The 18,335-nt window shown below is 38.5% G+C and overlaps 1 protein-coding gene and 1 long non-coding RNA gene across 3 annotated transcripts; one reads left to right on the top strand and one right to left on the bottom strand.

Annotated features, from left to right (window-relative positions):
- Nucleotides 1-4,230: 4,230 nt before the first annotated feature.
- Nucleotides 4,231-13,876, top strand: slc6a22.2 (solute carrier family 6 member 22, tandem duplicate 2). 2 transcript variants are annotated; one of them, XM_077014434.1, is made up of 16 exons: nucleotides 4,231-4,330; nucleotides 4,632-4,812; nucleotides 6,147-6,349; nucleotides 8,281-8,415; nucleotides 8,584-8,724; nucleotides 9,392-9,473; nucleotides 9,630-9,762; nucleotides 9,919-10,053; nucleotides 10,274-10,377; nucleotides 10,837-10,961; nucleotides 11,218-11,330; nucleotides 11,451-11,588; nucleotides 11,745-11,847; nucleotides 11,970-12,070; nucleotides 12,532-12,702; nucleotides 13,029-13,876. In XM_077014434.1, exons 3-16 carry the CDS (start codon nucleotides 6,154-6,156, stop codon nucleotides 13,170-13,172), a joined length of 1,821 nt encoding a protein of 606 aa, XP_076870549.1. In that variant the 5' UTR covers nucleotides 4,231-4,330; nucleotides 4,632-4,812; nucleotides 6,147-6,153; the 3' UTR covers nucleotides 13,173-13,876. The 2 variants fall into 2 exon arrangements, with proteins under 2 accessions (XP_076870549.1, XP_076870550.1); XM_077014435.1 differs by lacking the exon at nucleotides 4,231-4,330 and having other exon boundaries at nucleotides 4,477-4,812.
- A 1,154-nt stretch (nucleotides 13,877-15,030) lies between these two features.
- On the bottom strand, nucleotides 15,031-17,753 carry LOC143521042 (uncharacterized). The gene is made up of 3 exons (XR_013132612.1): nucleotides 17,558-17,753; nucleotides 17,259-17,403; nucleotides 15,031-17,133 (listed from the first exon to the last, which is right to left on the bottom strand). It is a non-coding gene; the product is annotated as an uncharacterized LOC143521042 (long non-coding RNA).
- Nucleotides 17,754-18,335: the final 582 nt, after the last annotated feature.

Here is an 18,335-nt window from a genome sequence, read left to right as displayed (position 1 = left end):
TAATGACCTTTACATTAATTTAATAAGACAAAAGCCTGGTTGTGACTAAACCTTTTAGCTAGCTTAGCTTGCTAACGATACTGTCATCATTATTAGCAATGGGAACTAACGAGGTTACCGCAGCGCAGAAGAGCTACTTATTTGCAGCTTCCAGCTTTCAAATTTGTTTTATTTATTCATAAAGCTTCTTGGGAGGTCCTTATTCATAAAGTGAGTGCTCATGATGCATATTTGCTTTGAATTACAGATATAGATGACCCAACTACACATGTGATCATGAAGGTTGGCACTCTGCTGCAAACTGATCCAGCAAGAGCTGGAGGTCCTGTCCTGATGACGCCAACAGAACCACATCATCTGCAAAATGGAGATGCAGAATTTTGAGGCCACCAAACTGAACCCCTCCGCCATGCGACCCAAACTCCTGCTCCATTTGTACAGGGACTGGATAGCCCATAGCACTGGGCCCAGTACAGTTCCGCATGATATTCCCATGATAAGAACTGAAATCCAGTAACAATTCTGCTCAGGTTCAGATCAAGGAGGCCATCCCTCCCATTTACGCCCTTCCAGATCCTACTGTCATTGCCCACATGAGGACTGAAGTCCCTCAGTATAACATTGGAAGGAATAATGTCTAGGATTGGCTCCAGAACCCGCACTGTGCATTATTTCTAGTTGGTATCGTTCAGCCTTACGCACCAGCTCAGGCTCCTCACAGAGGTCACATTCCATGTTCCAAGAACCAGTTGTTGTTCGTTGTCAATTGTTTCATTAACGTTACGTTTGTCTTCACTGTTTTCTGTCAAACGCATCTGCTTTTGTTACGTCTAAAAAAAATAAATAAATGCTCTGCAAAGCTGCTCCTGCCTTGGCGTCCTGCTCTCACTGAACCGCATTACAAATAGTACACAAATTAATCAAAAGTCGAAATACCAGCTCAGGTTTGAGAGTTTAAATAATTACATGCAAGACATAGGATATTTTCAATAGAGAGTATTCTCCTTGTGTGAGAATTTGATTGCAGTAAGAGCCATGATATCATAAATCATATCTGGCAACATGGTGAATATATATACACGGCCTTGTATATACCTATGGAAACTGAATTTGAGTAATGAGTCCTTGATGACTAGACTCTCCACCAGTAGGTCAGTTTAAATATTTTATATTTTCATCAATTTTTAACACTTTTTGCAATATTAGTATGAGAAATAGAACAAATTTCTAACAAATTCATGATCACATGTTCAGTTGGGTCATCTATCTCTAAAACTAACTGCACAGCAAATATGGGTCATGACCACTCCATTAAAGAACAATTAACTAACTTCAGCCACGAAAAGCTATGAATGACTACGAATGACCTGAATGAATAAGAAACTGCAAATAAGTAACTAACTTCATCGTCTATGTAAGCCAACATGTTGTAAACCATGTTGGAAGTTATATAATTAACCTTCTTCCAGTGTTAGGGTTGTGACCGACCTGTTTGTAATCATTCAAATGATTATTTAGTAAGAATGAATAATTAATTCAGTTTGAAAAAATCTCTTCAGGGTAATTTCAAGATCCTTTTTCATGTTTGAGTTATAATAGTCAGGTTGAAGTGTATTATACAATACTGTTTGGTTGTACATTATTACCTATCAATTTTAGAAAGAAAAAAGGGTTACTTGAGGAATTAAAATATTACTCATAGTTCACCATGTTGGCAGGTGCATTTCTGCATTAGAACATGTTGAACATTCTCCCAACCTGTGAATGTTTTCCTACTGTTTTTACCCCAGAGTTTTGATTAAACTTAGTTAACAGTGTAGACCTCAGATGAGCTTAAAACACTAAGATGACTAAGTCTTAATATATTAGCTTTTTAAACTACATTTTCTATAAAAAAAAAGCTCTATATAAAAGTTATATCTGCACACTAGTATTCTGTAACATCTTATTAATTAAAATGCATCAAATCCTGTTTAGAATGCACTTGAACACTGCTTTTGAAACATTTAAAACACATGTGGATCTACTCTTCTGCCTCACAGCTCATCAGTGTTCAGTCACTCTGTAGCTCACTGTTACTGGCTGTTATCTTTACAGGACTTCTAGGTGGAGCCACTCTTTGCATAGTATGACCAAGCTATTGTAGTATTTATAAAATGCTGAGTCAAATTTATCAAATTATATTTCTAAAATATTGCACATGAAATAATAAAATAAAAAAGAACCAACTGCTTTATTGATAAAGGAATAACATTATAACATTATAAAAAATGCAAGGTTGGGACCGGGCTCAGGAAGACGCTCACTTCCGGACACACCTCCAAAACACCAGTTCCTCAGTCACAATCACTTGTGTATTGAATTTATATATATATATATATGGGGGGGGGGGGGGCAGAGCTAGACCTAACATGATGAAGGACCTCTGTCCAAAACGTCCTTGTCATGTGCGATACTGAGAAGTATGTACACTCAATACATGTTCAGGGCTCCTTTTGCATGAATAAGTGCATCAGTGTGGTGTGGCATGAAAGCTCCAAAAAGCTTGTCATCAGAGGGAAGCATGAAGTGCTCTAAAATGTCCTGGTAGACGGCTACGCTGACTTTGGTCTTGACATAACACAGTGGACCTGCACCAGCAGATGACATGGCTCCGTAAACCATCACTGATTGTGGAAACTTCACACTAGATCTAAGCAGCTTGGACTGTGTGCCTCTCCACTCTTCCTCCAGACTCAGGGACCTTGATTTCCAAATGAAATGCAAAATTTACTTTAATCTGAGAACAACACCCTAGACCTACACCTGCAGCTCTAGGATGGCTCCTCTGCAGCAAGCAACCTATGAACCCACAGAAGGCTCAGGTGTGGCCTTCCTGGTCTGGAAGAAGCAAGAGGAGGTTGTTTGGATGCCTTTGCTCTCCATTAAGCAACAAGCAACAAGGAAAAGCTGTTGTGGCAGTGAAATAACTTGTATGCTCTATAACAGTAAGTGCATGGATAAGTGCAAACACAGGAACTGTCATCCTCATCAGGCTGAGAATGCACAGCACTGACAGGAGGAACCTGTGGGTCTGAAATAGTGACCGTGCAGGTACAATGAACTACAATGAACTAATATTGGGGTGATCATGAGCAGGGTAAGTTCTGACTATTAGTGTGTGTGACAGTAGGTGTGTGTGTGTGTGACAGTAGCTGTGTGTGTGTGTGTGTGTGTGTGTGTGTGTGTGTGTGTGTGTGTGTGTGTGTGTGTGTGTGTGTGTGTGTGTGTGTGTGTGTGTGTGTGTGTGTGTGTGTGTGTAAGTGGCTGTGTGCCTATAATGCTAGGACTGGCGCACCATGACAATTATTAATTCAGCCACATATTATAAGACATAATTTTTCTTTCTCAGCTAAACACACACACATAAACAATCACAGACACACATTATTAATCATCACATAAACCTGCGTCTTGCTACATTTCCTTATTGAAGCCCAGATGTGCCTCCACTCATAGCCCAAAGGACCTTCAAGTCTTCTTTGTCTTTTGTTCACTGTTTTTCTAATGTTCTCATATATTTTTCTCCTCATTACTTTATTCATTAAATACCGTTTTGTCACACACAGATGTTCTTAATTATAAAAATATACTCACGACATGTTAACAATTTTTTCTACAGTTGCTGTAGTTCAGTTTTTTTCTACTCATCAGTATAACATTTCTGTGTATACAAACAATATACCACACACACTATATTCTTTACTACAGCCAAATTTGCATCCTTACATTAGTAAGACAAAATTGCCTGATGTGTTTAGAGCATTCTGGCTCACAGTGGCCAGTGCTCACACCGCCACATTCCTGCTGGTGGTGTCTGTGAAAGAACACACTGCACACAGGGGCAAAATGCTAGTCAAACACTAGATGTCAGTGCAGTGCTGGTGTGAGACCACAGACCATGGAAGAAAGGTCAGTAAATCTGGACATCGCTGAGTGAGCTTCAATGGAACTACACAGTACTCTTGAACGGCACTACCTTGTACACCTTTAGTATGCCCTTCATTTAATGCACCAAAATAGCAGGTGCATTAAATAAGCAGGTAAGTATATGTTTACTTGCAGTTTACTTCAGGACCTGTAAATTCTACAACGTTGAAAACATGCTACAGGTCCTCTACCTACCAGGTCAGATAAGAGGAAAAAAAGAATAGCCTAGATTCAGGTTTTTCAGGTTCATTTCAGTGCCTGGGCAGTGCAGGTGGTGTCCAGTTTCAGCCACTTCAGTAAGTTTTGAGAAACCTAAAAGTGAATTTTACCTTTCCAAGAACAAAAGAAGAAAAAGTTGCAGGTGAGAAAATAACTGTTAGATTGCCGCATTTGCCAATCTCTTTTTTGGACGTAACAATAACCTGAAAAGAGTTTCATGAGGAAGTTGGCACATTGTCAAGTATGATCACATATAGGACATAAAATGTTGTGATGAGTTCACTTCAGCTGTCAGGTGTATGACTTATTAGCCGCATCGTACGTGTGGAAATATATGCACGTACTCTGGAAAAATACATAAAACACAAATAAGTGCATTTTCCCCTCACGGTTCATGCTCATTTCCTGTGGTTGCTTTACCTTTACCATTGTGGGGAAAAAAGGCAGGACAAGATTCATTTTGGTGACTCAACTCAACCTGTGTCAGGGGGCCTCGTGGCTCCTCCTCAATTCCTCTCATTCCTGTCACAACTCAACAATGAGCTGCTTCTAATGGACACAGTCACAGGCAGAGACCGACTTCTACACAAGAAACGTAAGACACAGGTATCTGCAAAAACCCAGGTAAAACTCAACAACACTTTTCTCCTCAAAGTTTTATTCTGTTACTCTCACAGTACTCTCACAGATGAGCTGATCAAAATGTCAGTTGTTATCTATCAGTGTGTACTATAAGGAACAGTGATGTTATTTGCACCGGTGGTCTAATAGTGGTGTAATACAAGTATCACTGTATCACTGTAATACAAGACTTTTAGTTCATTTGCAATTGATGTATGAACTAAATAATTGCATTATTTATAACAACAGCTAAAGTGGGGTATTGATTTGTTTGCAATGCAAAACAGGTGGGTCAGGAAAAATGACATTTGGTTCTCAATGGAATTAAAGGAGACCTGTCATCCTTGGACAATTGTGGGTTAAGTGTACCCACAAAACTGGGTTAAGTGTACACAGGCCTATAGGATGTAGCCAATGTATTTATTCTTTTTTGGTTAGTATTTTATGTTGAATGGAATCTAAGTCCATCAGGATTGGAATATGATTGGTTAACAGTAAGAGTGCCTGTTCTGAATAGGTTATCATACTGAAAATTTTGTTTTGGGACACTGTAGCTAAGGTGACAATGTTTTCTTGCTTGTTTTCTTGCTAAAAATGTATTAGCAGTAATAAAGGGTAGGGTGCAACCGCTGATGTACTGCAGTAATTTTCCACTCACAGATTTAGGGACTGTATTCTAAGTGGGTGTGTCATCTTGAAGCTGAGAGTCTCAGTTAAATTCCAGAATATATTCAGCCCTGTTTTTATGAGTTGTGGATAGAGGCATCTGAGAAACACTTCAGCATCTTTAAAACCATTGTGCAACATGCAATAATAAATGTATAGTGCTATTGTGTTTTCATTCAATATGGTAAAGTTAGAATTTACAGATTTGGCAAAACTTTACAACATGAATCATTAACACAAAGATGGCACAATTATTTATAAACTTTATAATTCAGTTTTTTGTCAAATCCCAAACTATGAATATTTTTTTTCATTTTTTTACTTGAAAGGGAAATCTTTCTAGTAACTATCATTATTAACTAGTATTTTTCAAATGTACTCTGTGAGGAAAACGTTAATGTATGTAAACCAGTGGCATGATTCAAACCGTGTGCCAAATATTAATATAATGAGAAAACTATAAATATACTACCAGTATACATTATTGTGTCAATATTGTGACTAATGTGTCAATATTTATTTTCACAGTAAAATTTTTCTCAGTTACAAACCAAACCACAGTTATACACAGTACATTTGCATTTAATAAAGAAAATAGAGACCCTGTTAAATCCCTGTTTAAGCTTGTTTATGTTTTTTTTTTACTTTTTTCTTGTCCCGTCCACCTTCAGCAGCACCATGGAGCATCGCTTGGAGCCAGTGGTGAAGTTAAAGCTGCTGAATAGTCCATCCTCCTCAGCACAATCCCAGGTCCAAACTGAGCAGAGAGAGCAGTGGGCCAGTAAGCTGCAGTTTCTCCTGGCTGTGGCAGGCCACATTATCGGGCTAGGAAATGTATGGAGGTTCCCCTATCTGTGTTACAAGAATGGCGGTGGTACGTTTTTGCTTATGGAATGATGACCAGTGTGGATTAGTTAAAACACTTCAATAAACCTCAACAACCTTTCAGAGCAGTTTGATGTGGTTTTAGGATGTCATATTTTCGAATGCCTAGTTCCAAAGAACAATGACAAAAATAATCACTTCTTACATTTTTCAAAGGGCATGATTTCAACATTGCGAAATGTTTTTGGAAGCTGTTGTAATACTAATGCAGTAAGATAATATTTACAGTGGTCGGTTCCATTTCGTGCTGAGACCTCAGTAAGAATGTAGCACTTGACTGTTGTGAGTACTGATGTCGTTTGGAAGGTGTTTACTTTTCTCAGCTGTAGCCTATTGCTCTGTGCATAACAAAACTCTTGACCCCATAATTATAATGCCATCTAAATCATCACTTCTGAGTGCACATACTAAGTCAGACATGTTGCATGAGAAACATGAGAAGCTGTGTTTGTCAGTTCTGAAAACAAGCTAATCTGAAACTTGCTCTGCTCTAGGTACCGTGCATTAAAATCACAAATGCTGATTATACCAGTCATTAGCATTATTGTCACTGCTTCATTTCCTCTGCCTAACCTAAGAGCAGTGCAAGCCTTGGGAAAGTTTGGCTCTGGTGCTGGTGAATAAACTTTCCTACTGTATGTGGTGCTGTCTCTAGGGCCGCATGAGGCGGTGGGTGAAGTTGTATAACTGCATACTCAGTTTTGTGGTAAGAAATGCAAGTGTTTTTGAACATATGAGCAGGATTGCAAAACAGAATCCTATAATCCTATGAGTTTTTCTCTTCCTCAAACAATCTGATGTGCATGGTGCGTAATCAAAGCAAGGGTATGCATGTAAATAACAAAACCAGACGTTACATAGACTGCATTAACTAAATTTAAATTAAATGTTGTTAGTAGATACTGAGCTGTGAAAACGTTTTTGCCTCCTGTCTGACATCCTAAATATGTGCAGATTTTTCACATTGGATTTAGATTTTATGTTTATTTCAGGATTACAGGAGCATATAGATACAGGAAAGGCAGGACATTTTGACACAAAAGTTTAGCACATGTCTTTGATGTGTAAGGTATCAATTATGCAATCTTCAGATGTAAAAAGGTGTAACCCCCAATTATCAGCAGGGGGTGACAAGTTATTTAGGATCAGAGTGGGTGCTTCAGTTAATGACTAGCCTTAATTTTGCCCAACCATGCACATTCAAGTTTGGGACTTTAAATCACAAAGTAAAAGCCCCATACGAACTGTGAAGTATGACGGTTGTAATGTGAGGGTGTGGGGATGTTTTGCTGTGTCAGAACCTTGACACCTTGTAATTATTGAGGGAACTATGAATTCCACTCTGTTTCAGAGAATACTTCAAGAGATTGTCACACCATTTGGTGAATGTCACACAACAAGACAGTAATCCAAAACAGCAGGCCTACCTGCTACCACATTTTTTTTACCACAAAAGTCAAATGTTTTGGATAGCCTAGTTAAGTCCAGACCTAAATCTTATAGAAATGTTGTAGCATGTTGTGGAAATATTTTTGCTCTAAGTCCTACAGCTGTCAGTGAGGTGAAGCAGTTTAGAAGAGAAGTCTAACAAGTTCTTCCATTTTCTTCTGAAAATGCTTGGTTGCAGTTATGGCTGCTAAGGGGTTAAAACTGGCTATTGAAACGAACTGGGGAAATCACTTTTTCACACATGGCAACTGTTGAATATCTTCTCTTAATGCATACATCTATCAATTTTGTTCCACAATTGTCCCTTTAATGCATTATCAGATCTTGGTTTAAGATGCAATTTCATTCATTGCTTGAATTTGTACAAATTCAGGAGATCAGACAGGGCAAAAACCTATTCATGGGACATATAAGAGGACAGATTTGAGTCTTTTGCAGCATTATGTATTGAATGAAATTTTCTATCCAAAGGCGCTTTCTTTGTGCCATATGTGTTGTTCCTGTTCTCCTGTGGGATACCTCTCTTCTTCTTGGAGACATCCTTGGGCCAGTTCACCAGCCAGGGTGGGATTACCTGCTGGAGGAAAATTTGTCCTCTTTTTGAAGGTGAGCAACAAAAATATCTCATTACCAGTATTCTAATCATATTAGCTATAGACAGTTGCTGTATGTGTTGGGCAAAAGACAATTAGCTAATGAACAGCGAACTACTTATTTTTCAGTATTAAGTGTGAGAACCTCAAGATATGAATAGAAAGGTGTGATCTTTCTCAGGACTTGGCTATGGCAGCCAGGTGGTTGTCCTGTACACTGGAATCTACTACATTGTTATTCTGGCCTGGGCATTTCTCTACCTGTTCTCCTGTTTCACCTCAGAATTGCCATGGGCTAGTTGCCAAAATACCTGGAACACAGGTAAGACTGCTTATACTGTAATTACCTGGCACCTGTGCTACGTAGGTTGTACCATGTTCTTTCAGATCTGTACAGTTAAGCCAGCTGTTAAACTTTATTGACAAGCTTTGCAGCAATATTTATTTGTGGAAGAATTAACTGTACATGCCCAGGTGAATGGAGCATCAGTTATCTTGTTTGTGGTAGTCTTTTATTTAATGTCAATAAACAAATAAATATGTCATTTGTGTGAAATCAACCCTTAGCACATTTGAAATCATGCAGGGGAATGATTCCCATTATTTTGAGTCAAAGACTATGAAACGCTATTTTAAAAAAATGTGCTGTATTTTGTCAATTGTGATTTTTACACCGCAATTGAAATTTGTCCTCCACTTTTAACCCATCTGTGCAGTTAGAACACACACACATACACATACTAGTGATTACTAGGGGGCTGTGGATCACACATGCCCAGAGCGGTGGGCAGCCCTAGCCTGGCGCCCGGGGAGCAGTTGGGGTTAGGTGCCTTGCTCAAGGGCACCTCAGTCATGGCCTCAGGTCTGGGAATCGAACCCACGACCCTCCGGTCACAAGACCAGTTCCCTACCACCAGGCCATGACTGCCCCCATGACTATTACATGTTTGTGTCTGTTTGCTGCAGAATAATTTTTTTTTGTGTTGTAGAGTTCTGTGTGGAATTTCATAACAGCAACAGTACTGAAACTTTTCAAGAGAAAATTAGTTCTCCAGTTGTTGAATTCTGGGAGTGAGTATTCAGTAACAGTCCTCCGTTAGCACTTAGCACCCAGAGTGATGGGTTCACCCTATCTCATGATAACCAGCATCATACACAAATACATCAGTTAGAGGTAAGCTTAGGTTTTAAGAGACATAAGCACATGTTGAGACTAAATGCTCACAGGAGGAGGATTTTGGGTCTATCTGGTGGAATTGAAGAGTTGGGCAGCGTGAGGTGGGATCTGGCTCTGTGTCTCCTACTCACCTGGACCATCTGCTACTTCTGTGTGTGGAAGGGAGTGAAGTCGACCGGCAAGGTTTGTATTGAGCCTTTTGGGACCAGGTAATGAATGCTGAAATATTTTGCGAACATGAAGTTAGACTTAGGCTTATACCAAGCCTAGTGGGAGTGTGAATCTGGGGTACTGATTCTGCATTGATCCTGAGGTGCCCAGTGTCATCCTCTCTTGCAGGTGGTCTATTTCACTGCTACCTTTCCTTATGTGATGTTAGCTGTGCTACTGCTACGTGGTCTCACACTGCCTGGGGCTGCCAATGGCATCAAATTCTATCTCTACCCAGATATTACCCGCCTTGCAGACCCTCAGGTGCTGAACTGCATAAATTGCTAAAAACATTATTTTCTGTTATAAGGATGCTTTTATTGTTACCTCTTCATCAAACTGCATATTGTAATAAACACATGTTACAAAGGTGAATACTACAACATTTTGATAAAAAAACAAACATATTTTAAAGCAGACAACTAAATCTGTAAGTTGCTTACAGAAATGCATAATTACATATAAATGTTAATTTCTGTTTAAGGTGTGGATGGATGCAGGCAGCCAGGTATTCTACTCCTATGGAGTTTGCACTGGAGTTTTAACAGCTTTGGGAAGCTACAATAAATATGAAAATAACTGCTACAGGTATTTTAAGTTATCCTTTAAAAGCCTATTAGTCTAATCTAGAACTCAGAACCCACTTTATTAGATATACTGTCCTTGTGTACTGACCACTATACACCTATATGTATAAATTGTTACATTGTATATGTTGGGTTTTTGTACAGCACACATGTGTATGATATGCTGTCTGTAATTGTCATCACTGGTCTGTCTATTGGTGCTCTGGCATGAGAGTAGCTATTAGAGAACTAGAGAACTATTCTCCACATACGTATCCAGCAAACAGTGATCGAGTGGTCATAAACTGACCACAAGAGTTAATGAATGGCTAACCCAAAGTGTACATGCTAACAAATAGGCTACAGTCTGTAGATGTGCATATACAATACGAATACATGTGTTTGGTGCATTCAAATATCTTGATTAAGTTCTTTTCATGCAAGTTTTCAAATAGTTTCTTATCTTTTCCATATTCTACAGAGACTGTATGTATTTATGCCTACTAAACAGCATGACCAGCTTTGTGGCTGGCTTCGCCATCTTCTCTGTATTGGGTTTCATGGCAGATGAACAGGGAATGGACATTTCAATGGTGGCAGAGTCAGGTATGAGACGTGAACTGGTACAGAGTTAGCCAGTCCTGCATCTGAGCACAATTCCTCTTACGAAATACTGAGAAAATTACTTTAAATATAATATCAGAGGTAGGCATGGGAGAGATAAAGTCACTACTGTTATACACTCTCATAAAAACAAAGATTTGCATGACTAACCTTTAGCAACTTATATGACCCAAAGTTATAATGGAAAACTTAAGAATTATTGTGATTGTTGTATACTTACCAGTTTCTCATTCTGTAGGTCCTGGTTTGGCATTCATTGCTTATCCACGTGCAGTTTCCTTAATGCCTGTGCCTCAGTTATGGGCCATTTTCTTCTTCATTATGATTATTTTCCTGGGCCTAGACAGTGAGGTAATACTGCTGATGCCATATAGAAGCCCTGCTTGATTAGTTTAAAGTTAAGCTAAAAATGTGATCTTACAATTGGTTCTCTGGAACTGCTGATCAAGAACTGCTTTGGTTTGGTTGCAGTTTGTATATTTTGAAGCCTTGGTCACATCAATCTCAGACATGTTCCCAACCTTCTTCCAAATCGGGCACCGGCGTAAAATCCTACTCCTCCTCATCTGTATTGCCAGCTTCCTACTTGGCTTGCCAATGGTGACAGAGGTGAGAGAGCACCCAGCAAATTGTTGTTCAACTCAACGAAAGGATTAATGTACAAATACATACTTAGCAAAATCGAAGTATGAATACTTAACCATGAACCAAGATCTTGCTTATGTCATTCAGAAATGTGCGTGTCTCTCCGTTTGTCTCCTAAAGGGTGGCCTGTATATCTTCCAGTTGTATGACTATTATGCTTGCAGTGGAATGACCCTCCTGACCTTTGCTATCCTTCAGTCCATCTGTGTCGGATGGGTTTATGGTAAAAACGTTTAGTATATCATTTTATGTAGGCAATTCTGACTAAGTGATCTTGAACTTACTTAATTGTTGAAAAGCGATTAGTGTAATCTGTGCAGGTTATACGGGATTTTTATGCTTCAGGTGCAGACCGTTTGTATGACACCATCGAAGACATGATCAGCTATCGCCCTGGGTCCTATATGAAGTACTGCTGGAAATATGTTACCCCTGTAGTGTGCATGGTGAGTTATATACAGAGAAACAGTTAACTTACAAAACAGTAATTAAACAGTTAATTTAAATATTGACTGTTTTGGTTGTCAAAATTTATATATATTCACCACTTGTATATTTTAACCCTAATATTTAAAAAAGCAATATAAGGTCAGGTCAGAGCAACAAACAATTTGTACAGTGCATTGTACTGTATTGTGTGAACTGTATCAATGCGCTCATAAAATACAAGAAGGAAGTGCAAGGTGATCTTGCCTGTGCATAGAACCAGGCACTCTGTAGCTCCTGAGGCTCTTGAAAGTGTGGTTGTGACATTACCGACTGCATATCTAGAACAGACAGATCTTCACCCTTTGTAGACTTTGAACCTCAGTATGTCATGTGAACACAAAAGCTGCCTGGATAACCACATATCTTCCTCATCCTCATCACCCCCCCCTCCTTTTCTATTTTGAAATTCACTTTGCAGGGTACATTTATCTTCTCCTTGATTAAGTACACCCCTCTAAAATTCAATAACACATATGAATACCCCTGGTGGGGTTATGCCATCGGAGTCTTCTTCACACTATCCTCCACCCTCATCATTCCTTTATGGATGGTGTATAAAGTTAGCAACACCCCTGGATCTATGCGTCAGGTAAACCTCTACACTGTGCATGCCGCCGGAACAACCTTGAACCATGCAGACAGCATGACTGTAAATGAAGTATGTTTCCACTGATATAAATACTTAGTGAAACATAAAGTAAATGAATAATTTTATGTTCCTAAAAATCAGCCATATGAAATAAAATATTTGGTAGATTTTTATATATCCAAACCACACTGAATTCTGTGTTTCATATTGTGTTCTTTTAGTTTTTTGAAACAATAGTTTTTAGAAATTCTTGGTATATTGTTTTTCATTGCTTTGGGGAAATGCTTCCTAAGTTGTAAAGTTGTAACCTCTCCTCCTCTCATCAGAGAGTCAAAGTCTTGTGCAGCCCTGCTGCGGACCTGAAGATTCGGAAATCTCCAGAAAAAGGCCTGACCTCTCACACGTTTGACACCTTCACACACCTCCAGACTTTACGCACTGTTCACACTCACTCTCCTCCAAATGCCTGACCTCTCTGCCAAACACACACACACACACACACACACACACACACACACACACACACACACACGCACACACACACACACACACACACACACACACACACTTTAACAGTTTTCCTGTCATGCAATGTGCAAGGCACTCAGATAATTGTTTTGATGGTAGTGAACATCATCTAAGTCATTAGAAAATGTGATAGAAAATGTTCTAGTTGCTATGCAATTATTGCACATTAATTTATTACATTTACATTTTTACAAAAATGCGCTTTTTTACTGTTACAGTAACATAATGATAATGAGCTATAAAAACTTACACTTACATAGGATGTTATATATTAACTTTTAAGGACACATTCATGCATAACACAGTTAATGTTGATGACTGTGTGTTATTCATAATTACTGATCTTTGTAAATGAATGTATTGGTTAATTATGTTTGCCTTTTCATTGACCATTGTTCAGTTATGTATAGTAACTGATCGTTTATCAGTGTTGAATGTATGACCTTGTGTGGATGTGGATGTGTATGAATTACATTATGTTGTATGTGGATGTATTTGTTACCAGCGTTTAGTTTAACACAAATTGCACATGCGATTGCACATGCACTGGTTCATTCAAAATACTCAGAAAATGCTATAATGTGTCTTCAATAATTAGTATTCAGGTTATTGTAAACCAATCTAAGTCAATAAACACATTTCAGGATTAAAAATACTTGACTGCTACCTGACTGCCATACATTCATGAACTCAATCATATCATTAACATGTCATTATTAGGCTTAGATACAGGTACTTACTTTCATATTCATGATATATATATATATATATATATATATATATATATATATATATATATATATATATATATATATATAAAGATGTTACTGATAGAACCTGGAAATTGCAACATCATCTTTCAGAGGGATAATTACCATTTCATTTACATAGAAGATATATTTTAATTGCATACTTCACACTATAACCTACACTACAGTAACTCCATTGACAGCCAGAGAGGAATAACTCCACCTACTGGTCAAATCACGTTATTGGCTGCCCTTTAAATTTGATCTACAATATACAGACATTGATCAAAGTTTCAACTCTAAATCATTTGAATATTTTTATATAAGCAAATATTTTTATTGGTAAATATACTTTGATCACTTGAAAGTCATCCAGTGTATGTTTTGCATGGGTCTACAATCATAGATTACATTATAAAAGCCATTTTGTGTCTTGATTCGTCAGTCCCTATAAATGTAAACCTTTCAAAGGTTTTAATGTACTCTGTGGTAGTAATTTGTTCTATCCTATGTGCACCATGACAGCAGTTACAATTCATAGATTTTTTAAATGGTAAAAATCTAAAGCTTGCTGCTTTTAATTTTCTTGCTGAAACAAATATTCAAGTAACAGCGCTTTAGGAGTGGATAGAATGTCATTGTGCAGGAGCACTTACAAACGAGGCACTGTTCTCATATGAGAAGATGTTTGTTGCATTTGAATGTCTATATTTAAATTACTTTTTTGTAAAATATACCACAATACTGTGCAAAAATGTTATATACCTAAGAAAATGGATTCATATTGTCTATCTGGATAGTAAGCATTTATTTATTTAGGAAATAAATGAATCTTGAAAGTGGAAGTAATGCGATGAGTTCAATCAGTCATGGTACAAAATGAACCAATCAAGTAGCCCTACACACAGTGCCAGGAGTGGATATCTTCCAGAATTGCAGCTGACCGGACGTTGAATGGACCGCACCAGAGCTCAGACCTTCACACTTGACCAAATGTACCAAAATTACGGAGCAAGTGGACCTGGGTTTGGTAAAGCCTCTAGTTTGAAAATGGCCTAAAATCAGTGCTTGTTAAGGAGATCATTGTGGGTCAATGAACTGTTCATCCTTTTCCAAAATCCAGCATGAAGCACATTTATTCCAACACTACCAGAGTCATCAATGAGACATATTTTACTAAGAACTTCACTCTTTTGCCCAGATGCGTTGTTGATTGGATGCGTTTTTTGGTCCATTGGTACACAGACGATAACACATAACAGGAGCAACAAGACAACGAACAGGTGTCACGAGGAGTCAGGGGCTGTACCATGACAACCACTTTTACTCAGAATGATAGAGCAGCAAAATCAACAAACTCTCCTGAACTACTACCTTCATGCCAGAACTGGGAATGCCTGTACAAAACACTAAATAGTGGCTTTGAACTTGCTTTTGCTTCTAAAATCAAAGGACAGCTTTATTCAATATTCTCAAAGCAAAACATTAACCTTTACATTGGCAGTATAACTAAAGATACAAAGTCTTTGTCTGTGGGGAGCTGAAGGAATGAGACATAACCATGGTCTTCCTGAAGCAGAGTAATTGGTAAGAACTTCAACAGCTTGACTGAATTGATTTTGAGGTTAAATAAAAAAAAAAAAAAAAACATTTCTATTTGAGAATATATATTAATATTGGTGCTTCCATTTCAAGCTTCATATCAGATGAAGTTAATATGGATCACTGACTTTTTAGAACTATATTAAATGTGAACTATATTATGATTATACTGTGCTAAGAGCACCACAAATATAGCAGAGGCTAGTGGGGTAAAATGTAACCGCAGATATGCCTTCATAGTTTCAAAAGGATGACGAGATTATTGTTATTATTATAGCATATACCTTTGCACATAAACAGGCATCAGTTTTCATTTCCATGTATTCTAGGCAGCTGCAGAAGTCAGTGAGCAGGAAACAATCAAGACTTCCTGCAAAGTAACATATTACACTCATGACAGTTCAGACCAATGGAGCAGAATCTATTGGCAATAACATATTACACTCATGACAGTTCAGACCAATGGAGCAGAATCTATTGGCAATAACATTACACTCATGACAGTTCAGACCAATGGAGCAGAATCTGTCAGCAGTAACATTGTACACCCATGAAAGTTTGGACCAGTGGAGCAGAATCTGTCAGCAGTAACATTTTACACCCATGAAAGTTTGGACCAGTGGAGCAGAATCTGTCAGCAGTAACATTTTACACCCATGACAGTTCAGACCAGTGGAACAGAATCTGTCAGCAGTAACATTTTACACCAATGACAGTTCGGACCAGTGGAGCAGAATCTGTCAGCAGTAACATTCTGATGCACTGTGTGCCTTTGACGCTGTATCTGCAAACTCTCCATTCATTAAAAAGGTAATTTCTTGTGCAGAATGAATGTCTGTTTTAAGTTTACATTGGACCTTTGTGATTTATGGTTCAGTTATGTCAGGACGAGTGGTAAACTTTAGTAATATAATGCAACATAACTGATTCATTCTATGTTATTGGCTAAGCAATGTTTTGCCAATATATTGTTAAAATGTGTGGCATTTGTGGATATAAAGTTTTAATTGATATGTATTTGTATTAACCTTCTCCAACACTCCTTTTAGGTCCAGTTGTTCTATGGTGCCAGAGAGATACACAGTGGTGTGCAAACCAATGGGTGGCTTCACGTTTATTTCTGCACATGCTTCAGGATACTTTGATTTGAACCTGGCTCATATCAGCTAGCTGTGCTCTTCTCTCACTTGACCCAGCTCATAAAGCTAACACTAACCATGATATGTTATGAATTAAGGTAGTTACATCAGAACACAAGCTGCCATCAGTATTCTTTTCTCTTAATGCTGTAGCTACATTCTGACCACCCTGTACCGTGGCGAGACAGATCTGTGATGACGCGTCCTTCACAGTGTCAACTTAAACAGAGGTGTCCTCAGTGTGTCCAGCACAGAAGCAGCTCATTACTTGCTCTCCTACTTCATCTCTGCGTGGGCTCTCCTGACATCATCACTTCAAGACTGGACCTTCTGATGAATGCAGTGGTTATGGGTCCTGGCTCATTTATATGTCCCACAACTTCTCAAATATTCCTTAGCTTCTGTATCTTGGCCTTAACAGTCATCATAAGGATTTAAAGATCAAAGTCAGTTAAGTGATGAGAACAACATTTTCAATTGCATCTGTTCTGTAGATAAAATGAACTGTTTTACCTAATAAAAAAAAAAGAAAATGTACCAGCGTGTGTCAGTGATAAGTTTCAGATGAAGAAAAAGCTGCCAGCGACTCATTGCAGTTGTGACGGGTGAGGAAGGTGCAAGAAGCGATCACAGCAGTTTCAGGAAAGAATATAATATAATAAATAAATGCACCAACGTAAAACCTGTGTCAAGTAAAAAAAAAGGAAACACAAACCAGCAGTCAATCGGTACATAGACAAGAAACATATAGACAAATGATCAGGTGGCGAACACCCACCTGAGGGATGACCTCAACGCAACAAAGACAGAACATACATGAATTGTGCCGCTACTGACCGTGTGTACCGTGACAGCATTAACCTACAGGAAGGAGTGAAGTCTCCTTATTCCACACCACCTGCCGTCTCATACATTCATTTTGTTTTCAAAATAATTAGAACCTGGAAATTATATTGGTGCAAAATGTTTGTAACCTCAACAACGCGGTCATTAGCACACTTCTAATGTCTCAATGCACCAGGCACCCTGCCAAAGAGACAAAGCCATGGCCACTACACACACACACACACACACACACACACACACACACACACACACACACACTCAATCACCTAATTATTAATCATGAGCACCTGTGCCTTATTATTCACTTGTTTTCTCTGCTATTTATAGCACACAGGTACTCTCCTGCAGTGCTGTGTATTGCTCACCTGTGCTGTCCTAAGGAAGCGCTTTGAGTTCACTCTGCTCTTCTGCTCAGTTCTTCTAGTGTTTTTTACCCTGATGCTGCGCTCTGTTGTTGCTTTATTTGGTTAATGGAGAATAAAGACTCCATTTAATCCAGTGCACTTCCTGCTCTCTCCCTCTCAGCATCACAAGCATACAGTGTCTTCTATAGCTGAGCTGCTTGGTGTGCTTTGAGAAGAGCTGGCAACCAAAAATCTCACTTCTGTCCTCAATTGGCAAAATATGTTTCTGGTTAGCACCACCATCTACAAGTAAATCTATAGAAAACACGCTAAATATCATAACATCCTGATGTGTTCAATTTTCCAAGACAACATAAATGATTAAGAGACAGTGCAGGTACTACCAGACAGGTGTTCCCGAGATA

The sequence above is a fragment of the Brachyhypopomus gauderio genome, chromosome 8, assembly GCF_052324685.1.
Source record: "Brachyhypopomus gauderio isolate BG-103 chromosome 8, BGAUD_0.2, whole genome shotgun sequence".
Taxonomy (NCBI): domain Eukaryota; kingdom Metazoa; phylum Chordata; class Actinopteri; order Gymnotiformes; family Hypopomidae; genus Brachyhypopomus; species Brachyhypopomus gauderio.
Note: the sequence above shows the minus strand (reverse complement) of the source record. Positions and strands in the feature narration are given on the sequence as shown.

Excerpts from the sequence above, each read along its gene's own strand:
- slc6a22.2 (XM_077014434.1), top strand. The coding sequence starts at position 6,154 with ATGGAGCATCGCTTGGAGCCAGTGGTGAAGTTAAAGCTGCTGAATAGT. Across the intron at positions 9,763-9,918 it reads GAGTGAAGTCGACCGGCAAG|GTGGTCTATTTCACTGCTAC; the intron begins GTTTGTATTGAG and ends CCTCTCTTGCAG. Across the intron at positions 10,378-10,836 it reads TATGAAAATAACTGCTACAG|AGACTGTATGTATTTATGCC; the intron begins GTATTTTAAGTT and ends CATATTCTACAG.